The sequence below is a fragment of the Sparus aurata genome, chromosome 24 (assembly GCF_900880675.1).
Source record: "Sparus aurata chromosome 24, fSpaAur1.1, whole genome shotgun sequence".
Lineage (NCBI taxonomy): Eukaryota > Metazoa > Chordata > Actinopteri > Spariformes > Sparidae > Sparus > Sparus aurata.
Genome location: NC_044210.1, coordinates 11,207,184 through 11,232,205, shown reverse-complemented (window position 1 = coordinate 11,232,205; position 25,022 = coordinate 11,207,184). Strand labels below are relative to the sequence as shown.

At 40.9% G+C, this 25,022-nt stretch overlaps 1 protein-coding gene and 5 non-coding genes across 8 annotated transcripts; 3 read left to right on the top strand and 3 right to left on the bottom strand.

The window, feature by feature from the left end:
• Positions 1–995: 995 nt before the first annotated feature.
• On the top strand, positions 996–18,613 carry rcan1b (regulator of calcineurin 1b). Of its 3 annotated transcripts, none has more exons than XM_030409880.1 (5): positions 996–1,357; positions 1,508–1,655; positions 14,715–14,888; positions 15,190–15,349; positions 15,480–18,613. In XM_030409880.1, the coding sequence occupies exons 2-5, from the start codon at positions 1,533–1,535 to the stop codon at positions 15,662–15,664; spliced, it is 642 nt and encodes a 213-aa protein (XP_030265740.1). In that variant the 5' UTR covers positions 996–1,357; positions 1,508–1,532; the 3' UTR covers positions 15,665–18,613. The 3 variants fall into 3 exon arrangements, with proteins under 3 accessions (XP_030265740.1, XP_030265739.1, XP_030265741.1); XM_030409879.1 differs by having other exon boundaries at positions 1,505–1,655; XM_030409881.1 differs by lacking the exons at positions 996–1,357; positions 1,508–1,655 and adding an exon at positions 10,846–11,540.
• A 3,473-nt stretch (positions 18,614–22,086) lies between these two features.
• On the bottom strand, positions 22,087–22,205 carry LOC115577430 (5S ribosomal RNA). Its single transcript, XR_003983138.1, has one exon. It is a non-coding gene; the product is annotated as a 5S ribosomal RNA (ribosomal RNA).
• Positions 22,206–22,572: 367 nt separating this feature from the next.
• On the top strand, positions 22,573–22,691 carry LOC115577380 (5S ribosomal RNA). The gene has a single exon (XR_003983100.1). It is a non-coding gene; the product is annotated as a 5S ribosomal RNA (ribosomal RNA).
• Positions 22,692–23,427: 736 nt separating this feature from the next.
• LOC115577428 (5S ribosomal RNA) lies at positions 23,428–23,546 on the bottom strand. Its single transcript, XR_003983136.1, has one exon. It is a non-coding gene; the product is annotated as a 5S ribosomal RNA (ribosomal RNA).
• Positions 23,547–23,921: 375 nt separating this feature from the next.
• LOC115577434 (5S ribosomal RNA) lies at positions 23,922–24,040 on the top strand. The gene has a single exon (XR_003983142.1). It is a non-coding gene; the product is annotated as a 5S ribosomal RNA (ribosomal RNA).
• A 740-nt stretch (positions 24,041–24,780) lies between these two features.
• Positions 24,781–24,899, bottom strand: LOC115577458 (5S ribosomal RNA). Its single transcript, XR_003983165.1, has one exon. It is a non-coding gene; the product is annotated as a 5S ribosomal RNA (ribosomal RNA).
• Positions 24,900–25,022: the final 123 nt, after the last annotated feature.

Sequence of the window (25,022 nt, the reverse complement as noted above, 5' to 3'; positions counted from 1 at the left end):
GGATTAAATAGAGGCTGATCCTCACATGACCTGCAGCTTAAACCCCTCTGCCACCCAGGGACCAACACCATACTGTATGGGTTGAAGTTCCTTTCTCTCTCTCTCTCTCTCTCTCTGTCTCTCTCTCTCTCTCACACACACACACACGCAAACACACACAAACTTATAGTTGTAGTTAAACTGTAGTTAGTTGTAGTTAAATTTTAGCCACATGTATCCTTCAATGACATACTATTCTCCTCTATTTATATACACTTTTTTAAAAGTAAATAGGAAAGCTTGTATAACTATAACAAGGTGTAATTTACATTGATATCATTATCGATCTTTTTCAATAATATGATACAAGCCTGGATTGTAGTAGCCTATAGATAATTACATTTGCATTTAAATGAAATAGATAAAAATAAAAACATCTGTCTCTTCATGTGTACTTAGGAAATATGCTTATCTTATCAGACAATGGTCCAAACTTCACGAATACCTAAAACTGTAATAAATAGAACCTACCACAAGATGGCACAATCTTGAATTCAAATAATATGTTGATAACGGGCTCAGCATGTAAAATAATGCATAATGTTTGAAACTGGTTATCCGTTATTATAAGGTTCACTGGAAGATAACATAATGAATAAACGTATGCTTTATTTGGAAGATGGATTATTTATAATGAAAATAAAAACCAGGAAGTAAACTTTTGTTATATGTTTTTATAGTGTAATATTGAAGATGTATTCTATTGATGGGGCAATTGTTTTTGACGGGATAGTTTTTGAAAAACATATTTTTTCAATTTCTTCAATAGGCTTCTCTTCTAATATGACAGCTGCATCTCATGTTTCAAGCTAATAATTTGCCATTTTTAGTTGTCAATTTTGTTTAAGTTTACCAAAAGAGTAATAATACTAACGCTAAAAACATTAAAAAAAAATAATAAATAAAAATAACATTTTAAAATAAATACCGCAAAACCGGAAATGCATATAGGCTGCCGTGCATTTACGTCATCTCCTTTATCCTCTGCGCCATGCTAACAAATTTAACCCAGAGGTTAATTTATAGTTACTATTAAAGAATTATGTGCAGCTTTAGTTCATGACAGTACACACTGTCAGACGACCGCTTTCACTCATATTTAACCGAGGGAAGATAATCACTGAATGTCGTGTTTGTCACTTGTTTAGCGGTATTATCTCAGATTCCTAGTTAGCATAACTTGCTAGCCAGCTTAGAGCAGCTTGTAAGCTAATTCACTCAAGAGCTGATTTACTCCTGTTAGCTGCTCGCAGTTAAACGTCGAAGACCGGACTGTTTAACGCCACATTATCATGAAATAAAGTCTACAGCTGTATTGGTACGTATGACTGTAAATATGTCTTTGGTTCAGCCTCTACCTTTATTGTAACCGCTTGTTAGATAAGGGTGGTGGGCGTTAGCCAAGCCCTGTGATTCATTAGTACGGATTTCTGCTTCACTTAAATGGTTTCATTTTTGCTTCCAGAAGACAGTGTAGATAATATTAAGTCGTGATGCAGCAAGCAGAGAATGGCGGTGAGGAGGAGGCGACGGTAGACGTCCAGTTTACCGATTTGCCCAACGCCCTGATAGCCTGCAAAGTACCGGAGGATTTGTTCAATGAAGGCAGTCAGAAGGTAAGGAAAATATGCTATGCATCACTACAAATGTTTGGATTGTGTTCACCTGTGTGACTTTTGAGGTGTCCCATGTATGCCGATTTTACGAATTTTGCTTTTGGTTTAGCAAAATATATAAATAATGTCGAGTGAGACCTGGACTTAAGCAACTGAGCAAGGAAACACTGGATTAGATGATTTTAAATGGAGTTTGGTACCATAGTGTTCAGGTGCACACACAAGTCCTGTATGAATCTGAGGCAGTATTAGTGGATTGAGACCACTAGATGGAGGTATTAGTTAAAGATTACTATGGTTATGATTGAGTTGACAACATAAATACTCACTTCCTGGTTCCTTAGTCATTGTGAGTTACTTAATAGCTGAGCTTGGGTCAGTTTAATTTTATCCTAGCAGATGAGGCACATGAGTGACATCAAGCACAGAGATGCATCATTGAGTTTCCAATGATATTCAGTTTGTCTTGTATAATACTTGTGTTGAATAATACATTCAGAAACACTGTGGATCTATTTTAGGTTTTTAGTGTGTGGTCCTGTGACCTTTGAAGGGTGTTTATGTTGGATGAAGTTGGAAAGATCTCTTAGTGTTGATGAAAGGATAAGCGACATGACTTATGCAGTAGGTTTCCTCATAAACAAGAGAGCAACTGGAGCCTTTGTTTAACACAAAGCTTATTTTAGCATTACTCCTCAGGCAGGATGATGTCTTCAATGAGGACAAGCATTTGAAGCTATTGCTGTAGCTTATAACATATCTCCTCATCCAAACAACTATAATCAGCAGAGTTAAGATTGAATACCCTCTCAGAGGAAGTACAAAAATCTGGCATTCAGTACTGGGTCATGTTTTTGCTCTTGGCCATTTTTTCTTTAATCAGATCCTTCCTGATCTAAATCCGAATTCTTGATTCAATTTTACAGAGGGAATCTTCTGTAAGAAAACATATTCTTCCCTGACAAATGTGTGTCAGTAAGTCTTCACAGTCACACAGTTCACAGTAACTGAGCTGAATCTGAACTGAATGGAATACAAGTGAAAGTTATGACTCATTGGAAAGTGACAATGGCGCACTCCAACTCGGAGGGATCAAGTCTCTGTAGATGAATTCTATCTCACCCCAGTGAGATGTGGATGAGCGAAGTCAGTTCCATGACCACATAAGTGTTTATAGTTATCGCTAGACATTTTAACATTTTCCACCTGTTTGTCAACAAGTTTTACTGGCAGTAATCTCTAAACACTTGTCAGCGTGACGGTTACGAAACTCATCTTTGCTGCTTCTCAGCGACAGCAAACATCTAATTAGTTGCGTCAGCTCGGCTTTGATGAACTTGGATATATATTTTAAAACCTTTTAGGTATCGGTGTGTCATGATTCATTAACTCAGAGTTGACAGCAGGTCCATTCAAAATGAAATGCAGCTTCCAATTACATAATAGCGTGTTGTAAACCATTCATTAAATGTTTACATAGGCTACTGCTAATGAATTCTAAATAGGGGGACTTGAAGGAAAGTGTTACTGGAACATTTGGACCCCGAGGTCAAACAAGCCGGGAACCACAACTTCAGGAAATGTGTTTGTTTATGAAACATTTTACCGTAAGGGTGTAATCACACTTGCAGATTGCTTAATTAAGTCTGGAACAACAAAATGCAACTCTTTTATAGATGAACATGAAGTTAAACAGACTGACAGGTAACTAGTTGACTGGACACTTTTAGCGATTCATCATCAGGACCCACATTGGAAAATCAAACTCTGTTGACTGACAGAAGTGTATACAGCACTTAAATGTGGCTCATAAAGAAATGAGTAATAATAATAATGACTAACCAGTAGAGAAAGGAGTCTTGAGTCTTAATGACGAGGGGCTTAACACTGCAGGACCGCTCTCATACTCATTAATATATTAAATGAACTGACACAGTACACACAGTTGGTCACGAGCGCAGTAGTTTTCACAGCTTTTGACCTGTTAATCAGAGAATTATAAGATCGCTTCCTGAACAGCTTTCAAGATCAGCAGATGGATTTATTAATACTGTAGCTCACTCCACACAGATCTGATGTGTTTGGTCTTATCAGTGGAAACATAATTGAACATTAAAGTTACTTCATTAATGTACGTCATGATTAATTTATCGAATCCATTCCACTTTATTGTGATGTTGGGAGCTTTTCCCCCCCAAATTCCTGCTGTTTCTACTCAGTTTTTATAAAAGTGCATGAATACAGGTGGCTGAAGAATCGCCTAATGTGAGTAATCTCACATTTTTCCTTCTAATCCTCTTCTTCCACTGAAGCAAACTCATTCCTTAACAGAGCGACTGAGTGTTCTGGAGTATTCATGACTCTTTCACACACTCTCAGTGGAATATTCTGCCATTTGATATATCAGCTGACCCACATATCCTTGCAGATGCCCAGTGGAAAGTCGAGGGTTTATGGAAGAAAGGGAAGAAGGAAAAGAAAACAACTCAAGTCATTTCTTTCACCGGCTGCCCTTTGCCCCTCTCCTTCTCAGTTGTTTTTCCTTTTCCATCAACGTCAGCACCTACAGCTCGCCACCAAACACCAGCTCATCTCACTGCTCCTGTTTGTGCACGTAGCTGGTAAATCACCCATATAAAATCGGCCACTGCTGCGTGTGTATGTGCTGAACGTTACGGTGGCTTTTCTTTTGGCAATGCCATTAAACTGTCTTGAGGAAATAGGAAGTGTCTATAAGTGTTTATAAAACACCTTTCCCCTCAAATACTCTTCTAATGATTTAAAGAGCATGATGAGCTCCCTATTGAGTCCCTGGCTGTTTTCCACTGAGTCTGTTTTTCCACTGTCAGACTATTGTTCTCTACTGTTGATACACCTTAACACACACACTAACAACACAGCTTTAGTCATCGTTCAAGCCACCAGTGTCACTCTGCAACACCCTCGATGACTCTGATGATCAAGGACTCAGCAATTCTACAGGGTATTGGTCACAGTAAGCGTCATAAAAGTAATCTGAGAACGGCTAGCTTTTGATATTGCTGGGAGCAGTTCCCTTGAAAGATCAGTTTGTTTTGGCATATGTGAATAAAGCCCAAACTGGGCTGAAATCACCAGGAGAGGTGATAAAATATTCTCTGATTCCAGCTTCTCAGTTGTGTCCAGTATTTACTTCTTATATGTGTTTTTTATGTGATTGTAAACCAAATAGTTTTGGGGTTTGGACCGTAAAACAACACATTTGAGGTTCGCTCTGCTCTCTAAAAACAGTGTTAGTGGCTGTCGTGACAGTATTACGAACTGTTAGTGGTGTTGTTAGCGTCGGTATATTTCACAGGAACGAAGCAGAATGTATTTTCCAGTGTGTTGTGTAAGTAAAACTGTTCTCAGCCCAACTGGAGCAGAAAGCTTCTAAAAACAGCGTTAATAAAGCAGCATGGAAGAAAAGATTTAGGTCAGGAAAAACTCTGATGTAGGTCTGGAAAGTCTAATGGACTTTTCCAGCAAGACACACCCAGCGGCAGCTATGGATGAGACCATAAAGATTGTGCAAATCACTCGAATAATTGAGATTAAATATGTGTGATCACAGTTTCCAGCGCCGTGATTAGCATTACACGTCTTACACAACCGGATAAGCAGGTCAGAACATGGGTAGATGGGTAAGAAGCACTCATCTGAACCGGCATCAGTCAAACTAGTTTTTAGGCCAAATGGAAAATCTGAGCAGTTTTGTTTTGTTGAACATGCACTGACTCAGAGACTTGGTGTAACTCCATAACATGCAAGAGATTTACTGAAATAGTCCCCAAGTTCAGCGGCAGGCGGATAGAGCTGGAAAAGGGACAGATGTGTCATCGTGCTCCCGGCCATCTTTTGCTGGTCTGATGTGGAATTTTGTTAAAGCCACAAGGAAACAGGCTGTCAGCGGAGTCTGGCTTCCGTAACTCGACGCCCCTCGGGGCTGAGAGTGGATTTTGTGGCAGGACGGATCACAGACCTGTTGAGAATCGGGGATTTAACAGCGAGGATTCGTCACTGGAACTGGAATTCACCTAAAAGTACAAAGAGGGGTTGAGTCTGTTTCTCAGTGGGTAAAGAAATGGAAACAGACTTGAGTGCTGAGGAGGGTGTGTTTGTCCATACAACGTTTCTTTATTCTGTGACCCTTGTCAAATACAGCAGCTAGGAGAAGCAGCTGCTGTAAGAAGTGTTGATTCTCTGATCTTCAGGAGCCTGAAGGGATCACAGGCTGGCAGAGCAGAGGTCAAACTTCAGGGCGTCTTTGCTCTCTACTGTTGACATGGAGAGGCTAAATGGCCACGTGCCTTCTTCAATAAAGAGATTGGCATCAGCTTTTCTTCACCTGCCATACAAGAAGTCACCTGCAAAAAGTGGCACACAGAACTTAGGCAAGCCCTAAAGAGATGTGGAGCATGAAGGTAATCTTGCAAGATTTTCAGACTGAAAAACATGGCTGCTGAGGCCACGTTGCTCCATGTACTTGAGAAACAATGAAATATCATCCAGCAATGTTTTAGCTGAAGATTCATCACACACCAAACTAGGAGACAGGTTTTCTCTACAGTGGAAAATGACTGCAGTATTAATCATTTAATCCTTTGTTGTGCAAGTCTCTCTGGTCTCAAGTCTCAAGGTAGAATTTCGCGTTAAATGTTCAAAACAAACGTTTTGGTTTTTTTTGCAGTTTCAGTCTGATTAATCAAGTTGAATGGGCCACTTAATTCACACCAAGCCATCAGTGAAGACCATGACATGTTATAGACCTTATTCACACAGTGGCCATTTTCCTTTGGCGTCACGCTCAGGGTTAGAAGCCAGCTGGATGCCGGATATAATTAATCCTGCTATGTAACGTTAGCATTAACTGCCTTGCTGTCTTGCTGGTTAAGTCAGTAATGTTCTGTGACATTATGCTCTCATGCATCATTTCCGTCTGGGCATACAGATAACATCCAACACAAAAGCGTTCCCCCAGTGCTAGAAGTGAGCACTGGGCTGGCAAGACATGGCTGCTTCCATACATTATGTTATGTAACATAACAAGCTTGATTATATCAACTGCGTTTTACTTCCAGGCTTAAACAAATGTGTTGAAGATGTGAGGAATCAATTTTCACCTGTCCTATTGCGTAACAGTATTAACAGTAGCTGCATATTGTCAGCTGGAATATGGAAGCAAAAGAGTTTACCTTGAAAAAGTGCAGATATCCATTAATCCAAATGTGTCGTATTCCCTAAATCCACCATTATTCCTTCAGTAACAGCATTTAAGGTGCTCACCCTGACTAGGGTGTCAAAGAAAAATGGCCATTATATCTTGCATAATATGTAGAAAAACCTGAGTGAACAGTTGACAGTGACAGTTTGTTCTTTAGTAAGCTGGTAGTTGGAACAGACAGAGCCAGGCTAGCTGTTTCCCCTTGTTTCCAGTCTTTATGATGAGCTAAGCTAAGCTAACAGGCTTTATATTTATGATATGTATTTATGTTATTTTAAACTCTCAGGTATCCATATTGGTTTTGACTTGAGAAAGCAGGTGTTGGTCACGCTCTAGCCCCCTCACCACCAGTGTGTCCCAGTATCAGCCTTCAAATATCTTATTGTTGGCAGAACCACATAACTTTCGCCTCGCCATTGGAAAGAGGAGCATGACGCAATAAAAATGTAGCAGCTGGCTAGTAACGCAGCGCTGTGTCCAGTACTGTGCATGTGCACACCTGTCTGTCTGTCTGTCTGTCTGTCAGTGCGTGCTGCCTGCCTATCTGTCTAGTGAGGGAATGGAAAAAATGGGAAGATGAAACAAAAACATAGGGATGGAAAAAATGCAGGGCCGAGCGTGCACACGCACACTTGCATAGCGGCCACAGCGGGTTGAGGTCTGGAGATGATTAGCACCTACACACACATACTCACACGGTAATGTTTAACATCAACAAACAACACTTACATGAGAGCATCAGCTTCACTGTCGGGAGGCTCACCAGCATTACACCACTTTATTTTCCACACACGCATTTTCCGTCCGGCACACACGCACACCCAGGACAGTGCCATTAGTCATTTCACCGTGCATTAACACCTGCTCACACTGAGGGCAGGAATCATGTACAGTATGTCGGTCTAATAGTTTATGATGGGCACGTTCCAACCGGACCACCAGCCAGATGTCCCCGCATGTACGTAGTTCACATTGTGTTACCTGTCAGCTCACAGCCGCAAGGTTCTGAGGTCAAACCCAGCTGACGCTTTTTATGTTTTAGTTTGCTTTAGAAAGGAAGCAAAAGACTTGTTTGTTATTTTCCAGGGCCAAATCTAACTAATTAAATCTATTAAGTTCCACTTAATGGAAATGTTCCCAGGGTTAGAGATAAATGGAGTTTGCTCAGATGTCATAAAGCGGGTTCAGATGTCACGTGACTTCAGTGTGGATCTTTGCTCGTTATGTCATAACAGGTGTTTTTTAACAAAGGGACATGGTTCACGGTCTCTGTAGTGGAACACTTTCTCACTGTCGACCTGCTTCTCAGCCACTATCACACCGTCATGACTCACTGGGACACAGCGCAACAGAGTGAAGAGACATTGTTAGTGTTGTGTGTAACACGTGTGGTTTTCCTGCTGTGAAGAGTCAAACTGTGGTCTGGGAAGAAGGTCAATTGAACAAGAAGAGAGCGTGACACCTGCTAATGCCGGCACATTAGTCATGAATTTGCTCTGTAATTTTTGCCTGTGGGTGTTTTTGAAGTGCTTGTGAATGCCTGGTCATTCAGGTGCCTTTGATATCCACTGAGTGAATTAACGTTGCTGTTGTTAGTTTCATATTGAATGTTCCAAACCAGTGGGGAGATACGGAGATGGTGCTTGATGGATACTTGATTGTTTTTCCTCGCTACAAATTACACTCCTGATGAATAAAAACAAAATGATCTCTTTGCCTTCCTGTTCCTCTTCAACAGCTCAATTTTAACATTTTATGTTTCGTGACTTTTTCCTTATTTCATGACAACTTCTTATAAACGTGAGTTTGAAAATGACACATTAATGACGCATAACTACTTCTTGTTTTCCACTACGTTTGTGGCGTCAAACATGACGCACCGGACAATAAACAGAAAGGCAAACTCATCCACAGGCAATCGGAAAAGTGTCGAGCAACTATTTTTAAAGCCAAAAACAAATAAGGCGAGAATCAGGTGCTTTTAGCGATGACGGTAGATTTTGCATACAGATGAAAATGGCAAATAAACAGTGCCTGTCATCACGGCCTGATGAAGGCTGTGTGTAGATGACAGGTGTAGGCGTGTCCATTCACGAATAAAGGATTTTAAAACGGCAGAATTTCAGTCAGACTGCCTCCACACACGACAGACTTTCATTGCAAGTAAGCTGGGCAGTCGATGCTTTTTAGCAAGTTCACCCACGTTTCTAAAAAAACTACTTATTCGTGCTTATTGTGGTGTAAATAAATGGTTTGTCTCCTAATTACTTTTTTGCAAATGGTAGGGATACTTATGCTTATACAGATTCTATTTTTCATTATATAATGACAGTATAATAACAATACTTGACTTTTTATTACTATATTTTCTGTCACACTTTTCACATGTGCAAGGCCAGTGTATGGCAATGGGAAGGATTACCACTTAAATTATATAGTTCATGTTGAGTTTTAATTTGATTAATCGATTAGTCAGTTGAAAGGAAATTGCCACTTGACTATTTTGATAATTGATCATCAATTTTCTAGCAAAAATGTCAAACATTTGAAGACTCTTTTACATTTTGGACTGTTGGTTGGACAAAAGTGGCATTTTAAAGACAGATTGATGGGATTTTTGCACAATTTTGTGTTGTTTTTTTTTAATCATGAAAATATTGAACAGATTAACCAATAATGAAAACAAACAGCAGTTGCAGCCTATTTTAATGAACTTAGAAGAAAAACAATATTTAAAAACAAAATGATTTTACAGTACTATTTTTTTGTAGCGCAAAACTAGAAACGGAAAAAGAATTAGAAACGGCATGATATCTCATGGTTGGCATTTTACGGTCAATGTTAAGTTTAATATTAAATCACCTTTCTGTTGCTGTTTATTGCGTTATCAATGTTTGACTAAGAGCTAGTATAAAATGTTTTTGTGGCGATCAGTTAGCAAGTAGAGGAATCATTTGCTGCCTTTTCTGTATAAAAGCTGGAGGTAGCTGCTTTTAAATATGGAGCTTTAAAAGTCACTTAAACGCGACAAAAGATGTTTTTGTCTCGGCCGCGTCGACCTCTTCTTCCCAACCAAGGAGTGTTTAAGTACTCTCACACAGGTGCGAATGTTTGTGAATTTGCTGCGCAGTCTGGTCTTGTTTTTCCACACACACACACACACACACACACACACACACACACACACACACACACACACACTTCCCCTCCACTTCAAGCTCTCTGCTATTTATACCTCATAAAAGCATGTTATCAAACTGCATACTTTCCATGCGCGCCACCTCTCTCCCACCTCTTGCTTTTTATCCCTTCATCCCTCCATCCTGCATTCTTCCTACCCCTCATGTCTCTTTCTCTTTCCACTCGTTATTTTTTTTCTATTCTCGCTTCCCTCCTATCTGTCTGTCAGCTGTCCTCTCTCTCTCCCTTTGTCTCTCTCTCTCTCAGCTTCATCCATATTTACTAAGACTGACATGTGTTTTCCACGTCTTGGCTCCGTGCACTCTGGAGTCAGGTGATCCGCCGTCGGTATGTGTCTGAACTAAAGAGGTTGAAAGGGCTCATTGTCGCACATTTTCCGCTCCACAAAGGATTTTTTTGTCTTGAGTTTAAATGCAGCAGAAAGCAGATTAATGCGTCAGTTTGCTCAGCGGTTATGTCATTATTTTCCAGTATCTCTCACTCTCTCTCTCTCTCTCTCTCTCTCTCTCTCTCTCTCTCTCTCTCTCTCTCTCTCTCTCTCTCTCTGCGCACACACACACACACCCATTGCCCTTCTTTCTGTCTGATTAGTCAGCATTGCCTAGTATCTGTCAGTAGAAGGAAAGGAATAAAAAAAAATAAAAAAAAAAGAGGCCGTCCCTCCCTCTTCCACAGCCGATTGGCTTGTGGTGAATGAACGAATGAATGAGACCAGGCCCGGGGAGAGGGAGGGGATTGTGGGTAGTGCGTCATCGGCTGGCAGGGTCTCATTTAAGCGGCTGTGGAGCAGAAGAAGAGGGAGAGAGAGGAGAGAGAGTGAGCTTAAAAGAGGCTGAATGACATTTTCAGCTCTCCACACCCAAATCTCTGGAAAATTCCTGCAGACTGCTGCAGAGCTCGCTCGCTGAGACCGACTGAGGCAGGAAAGGAAGAGCTGAATCCTAACTTGACCTAGATGTTGAATGCTGGATTTCGTCTTCTAGTTGCAAGTGTTGCGGCAGGAGGTCCAGACTAGATAACCTTGGAATTTGGGTCAGGAGGTTACGTGTTGATCGAGGTGATTTGAACGCAGCGTAGTGTGCATCTCTGACACCGTGAAGACACAAGAAGAGAACTACCGCTCCACGTGTGCTGGAAAAAACTGACCTGTTTCCTGTTAAGGAGCATCTATTACATCCTTCTCCTCTGTCATCCTGGGGAAGGCAACGCTCCTCCGATCCCCCCGATTTCCCCCCTCCTCTTCATCGCCACCACCACCGTCTTCCTCGCCGCCGCTGAAGACCGTCTCAGCGTCCCGTTGCGCCCTGACCTCAGGTATCAGGTGGAAAAGGTTGCGGCTCCCCGGATCGCCCATCATGCACATCAAGACCACCAAGTGTAACCGCTTCTGCCTGGTCGCCTCGGTGACCAACCATGAAGTGTTCAACCGTCCTGAGGCACAGGTAAGAGAGTGGGATGCTTTAAGTTCCCCCTTTTGGAAAGCTGGTTCCTTAAAATTCACATTTTGGTTCTCATGAAGACTGTAACATACAGTAACATTTTTGGATCGATGGTACCAATGTCAGCTTGTTCCATGGCATCATTTCCTCCTTGTTCTTTTCTGCGTGAACAAAGGCTGTAGCTATTTTCATTATGATTTAATAAAGACGAATTTATGTAACGGTCAGTTTATTTGTTGCAAGGAAAGGGTAATGTCTTCTGTGGCTCTGAAGAGTTTTTGAGTTACGCACCCTGATTATGTCATGGTGATGTTATCTGGGTTATCTCTGCGTGGGCTTGGAACATAGGAATTAAATCAATGTGGTGTGGTGTTTTAATGGTGTGATATGTAATGATCTTTGTATAAAACATTCAAAAATGAACTAAAATGATCAACTGAAAGTGAAGCATTAACAGTTTGACGATTTCCTGAAGTTGGCATGCGAACCAGTTTGCCTTGTCCTGGTCCAACAATCTTGTGTTAGTGGGGTGAACACCCATATGTTCTTCATACCACACCACTAGATGCACGGCTAACTGAGCTACAGGCTAACAGCCGCTGCACTTACCTTACTCTGGTGATACGCTGCCCCCTGTTGGTTTTGAGAATGAAATGACAGTTGGCCAATTCTTACATATTGCATCTTTTTAAAGATTTGGGCATTTAACAGGTATGGAGGGTTTAACGAAAAGATGCTGTTGTGTTGCACATTGGGAAATGTAGGATCCAGCTTTTATCGAGGACGAAAAAAACCTTTTACACTACAGCACTGCATCTGGACCGTCACGTGACCAGCACTGCAGATCTCCATTCAGACTTCTGATTTGACAAATAATGTAGGATATAGCAGTGTAACAATACTTAATTACCAGATTGAATTGCAATACATTTATGATACAAACGTATGTGTATGTGACTGAATATGTACATGGTTAGCTCTTTTCTTTCCATGCTGTGTTTGAGGAAACTAGGAAACATGATACAATAGGTCTGTATATTGAAATCTACATTCTTCTGTTATGGACATTATTTCTGTACGTGTTGATGAATTGTTGATTTGCCTTCGAGCCCCCGCTGAGCCTGCTCAAGGTTTCTGGGAAAAGCAACTGTTGATACAGACAAGCCAGATTATCTGAATTTCACACAGAGAAAAGAGCCACATGGGGCCAGGTTTAAATATCTCCTGTTTTGCGGGCTTTGTGTGATAATGAGCAGCTTGTAGACCTCCTAAGGCTAGCCTGAGTACTCCTTCCTGCCTTTGACTCCATCATGACTCACTGCACAAGTCCACGGCCAGTGATTTCTCCTGTGCTGCAGTGCAGTCCAGTGGGCACAACACGCTGACTGTTCACTGCAGGAGGCAGGGATGACTCGTGGAGGGCTATTTTTAACCGAGCATTCAAACTGCGATGACTGCAACAGTTGGTTTGACGTGACACGATCAGCTAGACAGAAGACATATTAATCTGTCGTCGACCACAGAAACATTCAGTCCACTCCTGGTAGTCTGATGCTGCAGAGTGATGCTTCTTCCATCTTAGACGATCGAACATGTTGCTTCACTCTGTGATTAAGTTATTAGCAGAAGTAACATTACCACTGATATGGTCTGCCACTGGCAACAATTGTGATCTTGAGAGACAATTATCACTCATTTAAAGTGTGAAGCAGCGTGTTGAATGTTAGCACACTGCTTCTTACACTGGAGATAACAGATTTGTTGTAGCTGTGTAGCAAATCTGTGTATTTTGGGTGTGACATCAGTCAATTACTGGTGCAACCAATTCATTTTTCACTCTCTAATTGTAATTGCAGTATCTGCCAGCACTGTCACCGAAGAGAGGATTGTCTCTGAATATTACTGTCAGCAACCATTTCTTGAAAATGTTCTAATCTGTTTATCAAGTCATCCTAGCGTCTGAGCTGTGTTATGTTGCATTGGGAGTGTTTTTAAGATTTAGTTTACCATAATTGAAATAAATGGGATGTAAAAAATAATAGAAAAACCTCCTCACTGTTGCATTAGATTAAACACTCAAATTGGGGAAGAAATCTGAGGTTTTCTATTAAATGCACTCAGGAATATTTTCAGGGATATCTGCAGCAAAATGCAGCAAAAATTAAAAAGTTAAAGCCATTATGTGGAACTAAAGACAGTTTCTTAGAAACGCAACATTTTAGGTGATGGAGTGTTATATGCTGTCACACTGACGCTAAAATATTTCTACACTTCACATTAGTATGGGCTTAATCCTGCTCAGTGCTTTCTCTGTGCTTGAAAAACGGAAGCAAAACTGGCATTCACCTTCTGCCTGAATCAGAGTCTGATGTTTTCAGCCGCGTTATGTGTTTCTGAACTAGTTTGATGAGGAACGACAGGTTTAACAAAGGCTCTTTGCGTCAGAGCAGCTTAACTGAAGGGAAGCCTGCAGTTACCTGAGGCCGGGAGTCGTTTCTGTGGCTTTGCTGTGCAGACGCTATCATTATACGGGGAACTTTGCACTCAAGCAAGGTTATGGCCGCGTGCTGGCGTCTGAAGCAGCTCATCATTTTGTCCCGGTGTGTGCACAATGACCTTACAAGCCTCTGATTGCGAGGACTGAGTGGGCTGTTTTGGATAGAGTGTCTACAAGGGCAACTGTTTTATTAAACAACTCAACGTGGGTGATTCAATAGCTGCTGCTCGGAGGTGTGGGTGTAATTAAATAGCATCCATTTTTTTCAGATGTGCTGCCATATCAAGTGCGTCCGTATTAATAGACTTCTGTGAGAGGCAAGGTCAGCCGTCTATTTCATGTCTCTGTCTTAATTAGTGTCTGTGACAATAATTGGTCATCTAAAATTGAGGCCATGGCTCCGTGATGCACACACAGACTGCAGGCTCTCTGGAGCGAGGAGGAGGGACAGATATAGTGTCTGGTAATAGAGGCTATTTTTGTAAATTTTATTCATAGCGACTTGAAGTCTCATAACTGTATTCATGGCTGCCTCCGGCCCACAGTGTTTAGTATTTATAGATAAGAAGAGCTGAAGGGACTAAATTGAGTGGAACTGGAGGAGATGGAGCAGAATCCGGTCTAATTCTCCTGATTTCAGTCATCATTTCATTCTCGTCCTCTCCCTCTATCTTTTTCAGGCCAGTTTCGAAGGCTTGTTCCGCTCGTTCGACCCGGAGGTGCAGTTCCAGTACTTCAAGTCTTTCCGGCGGGTCAGGATCAGTTTCAGTGACGCTCTGGCCGCCGCTGAGGCGAGACTGCGACTCCACAAGACCGACTTCAACGGCAAAGAGATGAGGCTCTACTTCGCCCAGGTAAGGTCCTTGAAGTTCATCTTTTTCCACCTGCTGCATTGATCTAAAAACCGCCCACTGAGTTCAGACACACACTTTAATCTCCCTTGTGCTATTTTTTTGGTGTCAGGCACCAAAGACTGGCGGGGGATCTTTGTAGTTTATCTTACACAATTTCTGGGTGCAAAACCTTTTGCAGAGTTCCCTCAGCTGCCATTTTGGATGGATTGATATTGAACACCTACATTCAAGTTTAATTTGAATCAAGCTCCTTTTACTACTTGATTATCACCAATACTCAAATCTCCCCTTCTGTCTGCAGTCTGTCCACATAGGAAGTCCTCGGCTGGAGCCACCAAAACCGGACAAGCAGTTCCTGATCTCGCCCCCTGCCTCCCCTCCAGTCGGCTGGGAACAGTCTCAGGATGCCACGCCAGTCATCAACTATGACCTGCTGTGTGCCATCTCGAAGCTAGGACCAGGTATATTACTCAGTATAAAACGATAACACAACATCATTGCATTTTAAAAGATGGATTATATAATTGTCTCTGTACAGATGTGATAATATCAGACAAATAAACGCACAATTCTTCTGTTTGTGGTTTCCAGGGGAGAAGTATGAGCTTCACACCGCCACGCCCACCACCCCCAGCGTGGTCGTCCACGTCTGCGATGACGAGCACGGCGACAGCTCTGCCCCGGACGACAGCGACCAGGACGACAAGCCCCGCCAGCCGCGGCCAAAGATCATCCAGACACGGCGTCCTGACTTCGCGCCCGAAGTCGAGCAGTGAGCGACAACGAGCTGGGGGGCGCAGTGTGGCGGCTGTAACATTTCATCCTGAAGCAATTGGTCAAGAGCTCAACACGCTCTCAGAGCTTTGGAGAAGGTTTGGGGACTTTGAGAAGGCACCTTAGGGTGCTGCGATGTCCTGTAGACAAGCATTTCATAAGACGGAGAGGGAAAACATAGCGTTGAATGCTGCATTCATGTCCCATGGGAAAAGACAGGACGTATGAACTTCCTAGTGGAAAAAAACTGTTCAGTTTAACCATCAAATGATATGTACCGCTTGTGAATTTGAGGTTTGGAGATGAAACTGAAGGAAGTATTTACTTTGAAGTGTAGGAAATAACATATACTAATATTTTGATTGTACAGTGGCAGAAGATTTTGGTTTGTGGTGATATTTTGCGAAAAAAGAAATGTACTTTGACGAAGTCTGTTTGGGAGACGAAGCTGGTAAGGTGCAAATAAAGTCCTGTGCAAGACCATCAGCGTGATCTGGATGCTGGTTATTCCCACATGACATGAATGCAGCATCAGTCTGACGAGTCATGTTCGCGTTTTCCTCATGTAGAGTTACTGAAGGACTGAAGAAGGAAAACGACTTCTGTATTGGTTTATTTTAACTTTTTTCCGACTGTTGATTTTTTCTTTGCAAGGGTGCTACATGTGTGTGTCGGTCAGCTGTAGAGTTTACAAACCACTGGCATGTGCTTCTTTTTCTACATCTCCTTGGGTCAGCGCTACATACGGCTCCCCATTACTTTCCACTGCTGTTTGATGTCACAGCTTCACTTTCGCAGCTGTTCTGTGGTGGACGTTGTTGTCAAGTCAAAGCTCGCCCTGCTCACATTTTACAGGCGAGCCCCTGGTGTGTACGGCCTCTATTGAAACGAGGAGCTCGCACCCACAGTGTACTTCATGTAACGACTTCTAACAGTGTTGTCTGGGGATTATTTCAGTTTTGGTACTCTGCCTGCCTGCCTGTCTGTTTTGTCTGTGTTTTGGTTGTCGTGTAGCAAAGAAGTGTTGCTGTTTGACATTTAATGAAGCTATATTATGGCTTTACGAGGCTTTTTTATTTTTGAATGTAAAACACACACCCCACCCTTGTTAATCTGAGGGCTTCAGCTACACCAACCATGGTATGTTGTCAGTAAAAAAAAAAAAAGAAAAAAACAGGGCTAACTACTTGGTCTTAAAAGTATTGTGAAAGACAAAACTGAAGCACTGTTATCCAAACTGTGACATACTGTCCTATTAGACAGGAGTGCTTGTATGTTGTAAGGAGATTAGTGTGTTACATCTGGTTCATGTCTTGTTGTATTCATACAGGCTGTTAGCTTGTGTAACACTTGTTTGTAGGAAAATATGCACCAGACGTATACATGTTACACACCCTTTTTTTCCACTTTCTTTAAAGATTTGTAAAAACATGTAGAAACTAATGTGTTTTTTTTAAGTGTTTCATTTAAAAAAATTCTTTAGGAGGCCCAGCGTTGACAGATTTGTGAGCCTGGTGATAAATGTTTATGCCATTGCAACTAGCTTTTCTGCCGCACTCACCCAATGTGTTGCTTTATTAGCTTCAAGCTAACGCAGTCTTATGCAGCTCGATCTTAACTTAACTTGACTGACACCCAAACAAGAAACGTTAATGCAAAACAAAAGACCAGACACGCTGATATTCAGTTTGACTTTTTCTTCGACAAAAATCTTAACTCTTGGCTGGATCAGTGGTTGTAAAAAAAATTCTCTGGATTAGGAACAGAGAACTTTGCTACTGCCCCAAAGGCTCCAGATTCACTTTGTGGTATGATGTCTACAATAGTTACTTTAACAAAATGTAAGAATTGGGTCACCTGTTGAATCAGAATTTGAGCCAAAAGGGGGGCTGCATATCACCATAGGTAACCACTAACTGCTTGCTAACTTGAGCTGCCATTAGCTCAGTTAGAAGTGGGACAGGCTGGGGCTAGCTAGCTAGCTAGCATGTTGACTTCAGTAGACATTTCTGCAACAAAATAAATAGAAGTCATAGCATTAAAATTGTTATGTCTTCACATTCTATTATTCCGTTTTGTAATTTTTAACTAAAATTCTTACATGTTGCACCTTTAATTCTAAATGTAAAGCACATTATAAACTGACATGATCCAGGCTGTAAGGCTGCATTAGTACAACTTCCAAAGCTAGCCTAAAAACCTTTTTATTTTTACAATTTATATTGTGTTTTAGTGGTGCTGTAACTAAAAATGTAATTTGTGCTTAATACATTTACAAATGCACAGAAAGTAGGAGTAACTGGTTCAGTAAGGGACCTGATCTTTGTTGGTTTGGACCTGCACCAGCAGACAAATACTTCTAACAAATCAGAATAGCGTTAATCACATCAACAGTGGAACTATTACCTTCTATTGACCCCGTTCATGAGCAAAATGAGAACACACTACACCTGGCTCTTTTCTTTCTCCTTGGGCAGAATTGTCTGTTGTCTTGGCCTGAAGAAGCTGTGTTTATCATTTTTTTGGAGGGGGCTACTGAACAAGTTACATCTTCAGTTTTAATGCCACTTTAAACGGACTGAAAATGAAATAAAAGCTGCAGTGTTTGTAGATGCAGCAGCTTAAAGCGGTCACACTTATTAACAGATAATGTAGAATGTAATGATGCTGGTTATGAAGAAAAAGGATTTATTACATTTTGTCGAGTTGTTATGATTCAGTATGATGAGAGAACGTTAGCTTGTGGACGCAGCACTGTGAAGCACATGACGCACTGCCATTTAAGTCAGAAAGCTCATTTGTCCCACATTAGAGGATTGGAGGTTACATAAGGCTCTGTCAGTTTAGCTACTTTTTTACTACTGGTATTTTGAATTCATTTATCTTGAAGAAAAATAAGAAAAAAAAACATTGCTGAGTTACCATTAAATAAAGATGACCATCTAAGTTCATGTGTCTGTGTGGTGTATTCATTTAATTATCACATAATGGACTGGTGTTGTTGATAATCTGGTCTCCTGCCGCTGATGAAAACCCCAACATGGCCAAAAGACGGGAAAGAAATCTGGTAAATGGACCTTGGCTGGAAAAATTAAGCAACCAAAAACTGCTGTTCCCCGAAAGGCCACTAGAGGCTGGATCCAAAAGCAAGGCAACCCCCATAGAGCCCATGTTAAAATGCCCTGTTAACAACAAATAAACATGTTTACAGGCTGATTCTGGTGTTGATAGCTGTTTCTTTTTTATAACTCACTTGTTTGTTTACAGGCTTAATTGAAGCTTTGCTAGGCACTATTGATTCACAACAATTAGGGGAAAAAATTGACCACTGACCACTTTAATCGAACTGTCAGACTGAGGCAGAGGACAGGGAGCAGGTGTTTTTAATTAAACGACCCTGAGGAGACACCTGTGGGCAGAGACTGCAGCTTCTGGAGGAGTAAAATCCTTAACTTTGGGGAGAGGGAAAATGTTATTTGATGTTACTTTGTGAATGTACTGGAGACGGACAAAGAAAAGACACCGGAGGATGACATGGAGATCCAGAGTCTCAGGTGAGTGTCACAGGCTGAAGTCACAAGGCAAAGAAGCCAGAAAATTCAAATTGAAGAAGCTGGAATCAGAAATTTGGCTTGTTTTCTCAAAACATTACTCAAACCGATTAACAGAGATGGGGACTCGAGTCACTGTGACTTGGACTCGAGTCGCTGTTTTAATGACTTGTGACTTGACTTGGAAAAAAAAAATAAAAGACTTGAGACTCGACTCGGACTTGGAAGTTAATGACTCGGGACTTGACTTGACTTGAGACACAATGACTTGAGTGTTATTCAGTTCATGATTTCAGTTTGAATATAAATTAATACATTAATTAAAAATATTTATATATATATATATCGATTACCCGGTTAGGAGCGCAGGCTGAGAATGGCGTTGTCATGATTAGATCACTACCCTGTCAATCAATCATGCCCTCTCTACGTACCTTATGTGTTTATTTGAGAAACCCGCCCTCTAATATCAGATCTGCATCAACACGGCAGCGGGAGGTGAACTGGGAATCATCGTCTTCGGCTTTCAGAATTACCATTTTGACGGCAAAAGACGCACAGCACAGTGCAAGACATGCGACATAAACATCTCGGACAGCCAAGCTACAACTCCAAACTTTGTTCGTCATTTGAAGAGCCATTCTGCCCAGTAAGTGCTTGTCAATTAGCTAATATTATCCTGTTAGCCTAGTCGGTAGTTAGCTAACTTTAGCTTGATATGATACGGAGGTGGGGGTGGGAAGGGTCGGTTTGGTGGAACTTCTTGTTTTTAATTTGCCAACATTAACCCCAGACAACGTGAGCGAACCTTCCGACCGGTTCATCACAAGACTGGCTGTACGTTTTACGAACGAGCAACAACATGAGCTAAATAACGCACAAGCCCGCCAACACCGAATCATTACCCAGTGTTTTCCCTGCCTCCTTAGCAACGGCGGGCCGCCTGCGTGATTTTGGCCGCTACCTCTGTGTGTGTGTGTGTGTGTGTGCGCGCGCGCGGGGGTCATCCCTGCAAAGTAAATATTGCAGCGATGAAGTCACTTAAAAGTAGTAGTAGTAGTAGTAGTAGCAGGGCTGTAAACTAACTTTTTGGTTCACCTGCCAAGGGGACCGGTAGATGAGAGAATCTACCGGCCAAGTCAATTTTTTACCGGCCAAATAATAAATTGCCTCTTTTTGTTGCATATACATCTGTTTCAATACTTTTCATGGAGATAACAGTATTATATAACAATACATGCTTAGAAAAGAGGCCAAAGTATTATTTAGAAATACATTTTAATATTATTAATTACATTTCATAACATTGCAAATTGAAAACTTGAACAGTGCAAAACTTTGACAAAGGAAACACTCATTAATTAACTATCAGGCTCTGTAATAGACTTGTCAGTGGCGACTGTACCATAATAACATTTACACAGAATTTGATAGACCCATGGTTTTACACGTTTTGTGACGTGACAACTGTTCTCATATTAAGCCACTTGATTATCATACTTAAACCTAATTGAAGGAAGTCGTTCAGAAATTATGCTCAACTTAAGTACAACTTCCCTCAGCTCATGAGTTAGAGGTGTCGTCATTGCTGCACTCGACTCACAGTCACTGCGCCAAACTTTTAAAGAGCGGTGACGCGCACGCTACATTGCTTCTGAGGGGAACTATTTTCTACAGCGGTGACGTCGGGGGAGCTACTTCAGTGCGACACACAACAAGTAGCCGGTTTAGCACTAACGTTTGCTACCGTCATAATGTATCACTTTACAGCTACTACAACGTATTGCTATATCATGCATAATTTATTGCAAGAGCACGACCATCGGGACAAACATTTACCCGCCCCGTGGCATGTATCCGTCCAAAATTAAGTCGCCAGGGGAATATTTTAGTCGCATTTGGCGAGTGGCGACCGCTAGTTTACAGCCCTGAGTAGTAGTAGTAGTAACTAAGGTTGTAAAGTGGAATGAATACTGTTTGAGATGGACTAAATGAAGCAATTGTCTTAACATTGAGTAATTACTACAAGCTAAAACACTAGTAAATAAAGTAGATGCTGCTTAAAAACAGATCATGACACAAATATGGTTTTAAAACTTAGCAAAGTAAGTAAATATAATTTAAAATGGAATACATATGTTAAAACAGTACGTGTAATAAATAGGATTTTAAAATGAAGTAACCCCTAGTTAAAAGACAGCATATGAAGTTGATTTGGGTTAACAGCTGAGTAAATGTAAATTTCTGTTTTGTTTGATTCCATTATGTATTTTACTGAATATCAGTAATTACAATGCAAATCCAAAGTATTGTCATTTTTTAAACAGGTACATTGGCCTTTGATTTTTCTGACAGTTACTTATATCTTCTCTTTTCACTTTATTAAGATCAGATTCTGAAGGTTAAATTGCAATAATAAGGTGACTTGACTTGACTTGACTTGACTTGATATAACCTGTGACTTGACTTGACTTGCCCAAGAAAAAATGACTTGGGACTTACTTGAGACTTGAAGGTTAAGACTTGAGACTTACTTGAGACTTGCACATATGTGACTTGGTCCCATCTCTGCCGATTAATTCTGAATGCTGTATCACAGGCAACTTGATGTATTCCAAACCGATTATTCAATTATCAAAGCCAACCAATCAGTCACTTGTGCTCAACAAGTATGAGATGGTGAAACATTGAAGAGTCAGTTTTTACAAATTCAGTTATGAGATATTGTGTTTGTTTAGACTGTTGGAAGAGGTGAAGTCAAAAGTTGCAGCCTTAAAACTCAGCTGGTGGTATCAGAGCTGTCAAATATTAAACACTGTAAATGGACTGAAGCAGCAGCAGCTCCCTCTGCTGTGTGCACAGAGCTTGTAAAAAGCTTACAGCACCTGGTATTCCCAGGCGGTCTCCCATCCAAGTACTAACCAGGCCCGACCCTGCTTAGCTTCCGAGATCAGACGAGATCGGGCGTGTTCAGAGTGGTATGGCCGTAAGCGAGAGAACCTGCCCCAAACAGGACTTTTATACATGATGTAACGTCTCTTAGTCTGACGTTTTTACATGTAGATCGTCTCTTATTCTATATACTTTATTATACATCATCAGTAAATATAACAAGTATTTATATCGCAGTGGTTCTCACTGTCATTGTCACACAATACTATATTAACACATGACTTTAATACAGTAGCCGAGTAAACGTACTTCAGGAACAGTCTTTATCATTCATGTGTGAAAATGACATCATTGTAATCAGAGATTCTTAACCAGAAAGTATAAAGACATGTTGTTACTCTATGTAAGAGCAGACAGATACGCAATGAACATCATGTATAAAAGTCCTTTTTGTAGCTGGTTCTCTCGCTTACGGCCATACCACTCTGAACACGCCCGATCTCGTCCGATCTCGGAAGCTAAGCAGGGTCGGGCCTGGTTAGTACTTGGATGGGAGACCGCCTGGGAATACCAGGTGCTGTAAGCTTTTTATCTTTTATAAGAAACAACCAGTTGAGTTTTTCATGCTTTAATGCTACTTGGACTTACCCACGGCCAAAAGTATTAACAAACATATCATTGTTTCTCTTTTCTGTGACTTAGTGAGTCAAACATAATCATTTTAACTTATTATGTAATTCAGTTAACTGCCAACAATTTTGAAAAGCAAATCATAGATAAGAAATCATTTAAGAAATGAGGTCAGAAAAAGAAAAACTCTCTGATTCCAGCTTCTTAAATGTGAATATTTTGTAACTAAATATTTTTAGCTTGTGGACAAAACAAGACGTTTAAGGACGTCATTTTGGGCTTTGGGAAATATTAATTGTATTTTTGACATTTTGTAGACCACTTACAGCCCTAATTAGCTGCTAAGCTAAAAGCACCCTGCCTGAAGTGGGTGCACAGGCTCAAAGGGTGCATCCAGGATGTAAATATGTCTGTTCAGATCAATTTGTGATCTCATGAAAAGATTTGAGGGAAACAACACAACATGTCTCAGTCATTAGTGTCTGCTGTGCATCATGTTCAAGGCTCTGGGTTCAGATCTTGATCCCTAAAGTGCTGCTTACCAACACTTTTTTTAAAAGCTTCATTGCAACTTCATGTTTCATATTTAAGAGTATCAAAAGTTATCCTGAGTCAAAGCAAAACTGTAAATGATCTGTATCTCTACTGAAGCAGCAGCAGCTCCCTCTGCTGTGTGCACAGAGGTTGTAAAAGGCTTACAGCACCTGGTATTCCCAGGCGGTCTCCCATCCAAGTACTAACCAGGCCCGACCCTGCTTAGCTTCCGAGATCAGACGAGATCGGGCGTGTTCAGAGTGGTATGGCCGTAAGCGAGAGAACCAAATACAAACAGTGCTTTTATAGATGATGTAACATCTCTTAGTCTGACGTTTTTACATGTAGATCGTCTCTTATTCTATATACTTTATTATACATCATCAGTAAATATAACAAGTATTTATATCGCAGTGGTTCTCACTGTCATTGTCACACAATACTATATTAACACATGACTTTAATACAGTAGCTGAGTAAATATACTTCTGGAACAGTCTTTATCATTCGTGTGTGAAAATGACGTCATTGTAATCAGAGATTCTTAACCAGAATGTATAAAAACATGTTGTTACTATGTAACTCTATGTAAGAGCAGACAGATACACGATGAACATCATGTATAAATGTCCTGTTTGTAGCTGGTTCTCTCGCTTACGGCCATACCACTCTGAACACGCCCAATCTCGTCCGATCTCGGAAGCTAAGCAGGGTCGGGCCTGGTTAGTACTTGGATGGGAGACCGCCTGGGAATACCAGGTGCTGTAAGCTTTTCACCTTTTATAAGAAGCAACCAGTTGAGTTTTTCATGCTTTAATGCTACTTGGACTTAACCATGGCCAAAAGTATTAACAAACATATCATTGTTTCTCTTTTCATGTGACTTAGTGAGTCAAACATAATCATTTTAACTTATTATGTAATTCAATTAACTGCCAACAATTTTGAAAAGCAAATCATAGATGAGAAATCATTTAAGAAATGAGGTCAGAAAAAGGAAAAACTCTCTGATTCCAGCTTCTTAAATGTGAATATTTTGTAACTAAATATTTTTAGCTTGTGGACAAAACAAGACGTTTAAGGACGTCATTTTGGGCTTTGGGAAATATTAATTATATATTTGACATTTTGTAGACCAATTACAGCCCTAATTAGCTGCTAAGCTAAAAGCACCCTGCCTGAAGTGGGTGCACAGGCTCAAAGGGTGCATCCAGGATGTAAATATGTCTGTTCAGATCAATTTGTGATCTCATGAAAAGATTTGAGGGAAACAACACAACATGTCTCAGTCATTAGTGTCTGCTGTGCATCATGTTCAAGGCTCTGGGTTCAGATCTTGATCCCTAAAGTGCTGCTTACCAACCCTTTTTTAAAAGCTTCATTGCAACTTCATGTTTCATATTTAAGAGTATCAGAAGATATTCTGAGTCAAAGCAAAACTGTAAATGATCTGTATCTCTACTGAAGCAGCAGCAGCAGCTCCCTCTGCTGTTTGCACAGAGCTTGTAAAAAGCTTACAGCACCTGGTATTCCCAGGCGGTCTCCCATCCAAGTACTAACCAGGCCCGACCCTGCTTAGCTTCCGAGATCGGACGAGATCGGGCGTGTTCAGAGTGGTATGGCCGTAAGCGAAAGACTCAGATACAAACAGGACATTTATACATGATGTAAGACATATCATGTAGTCTTATATTTTATATGTAGATACTTTCTTCATTATTTACTGTGATTAAAATAGTATTTATAATATTTA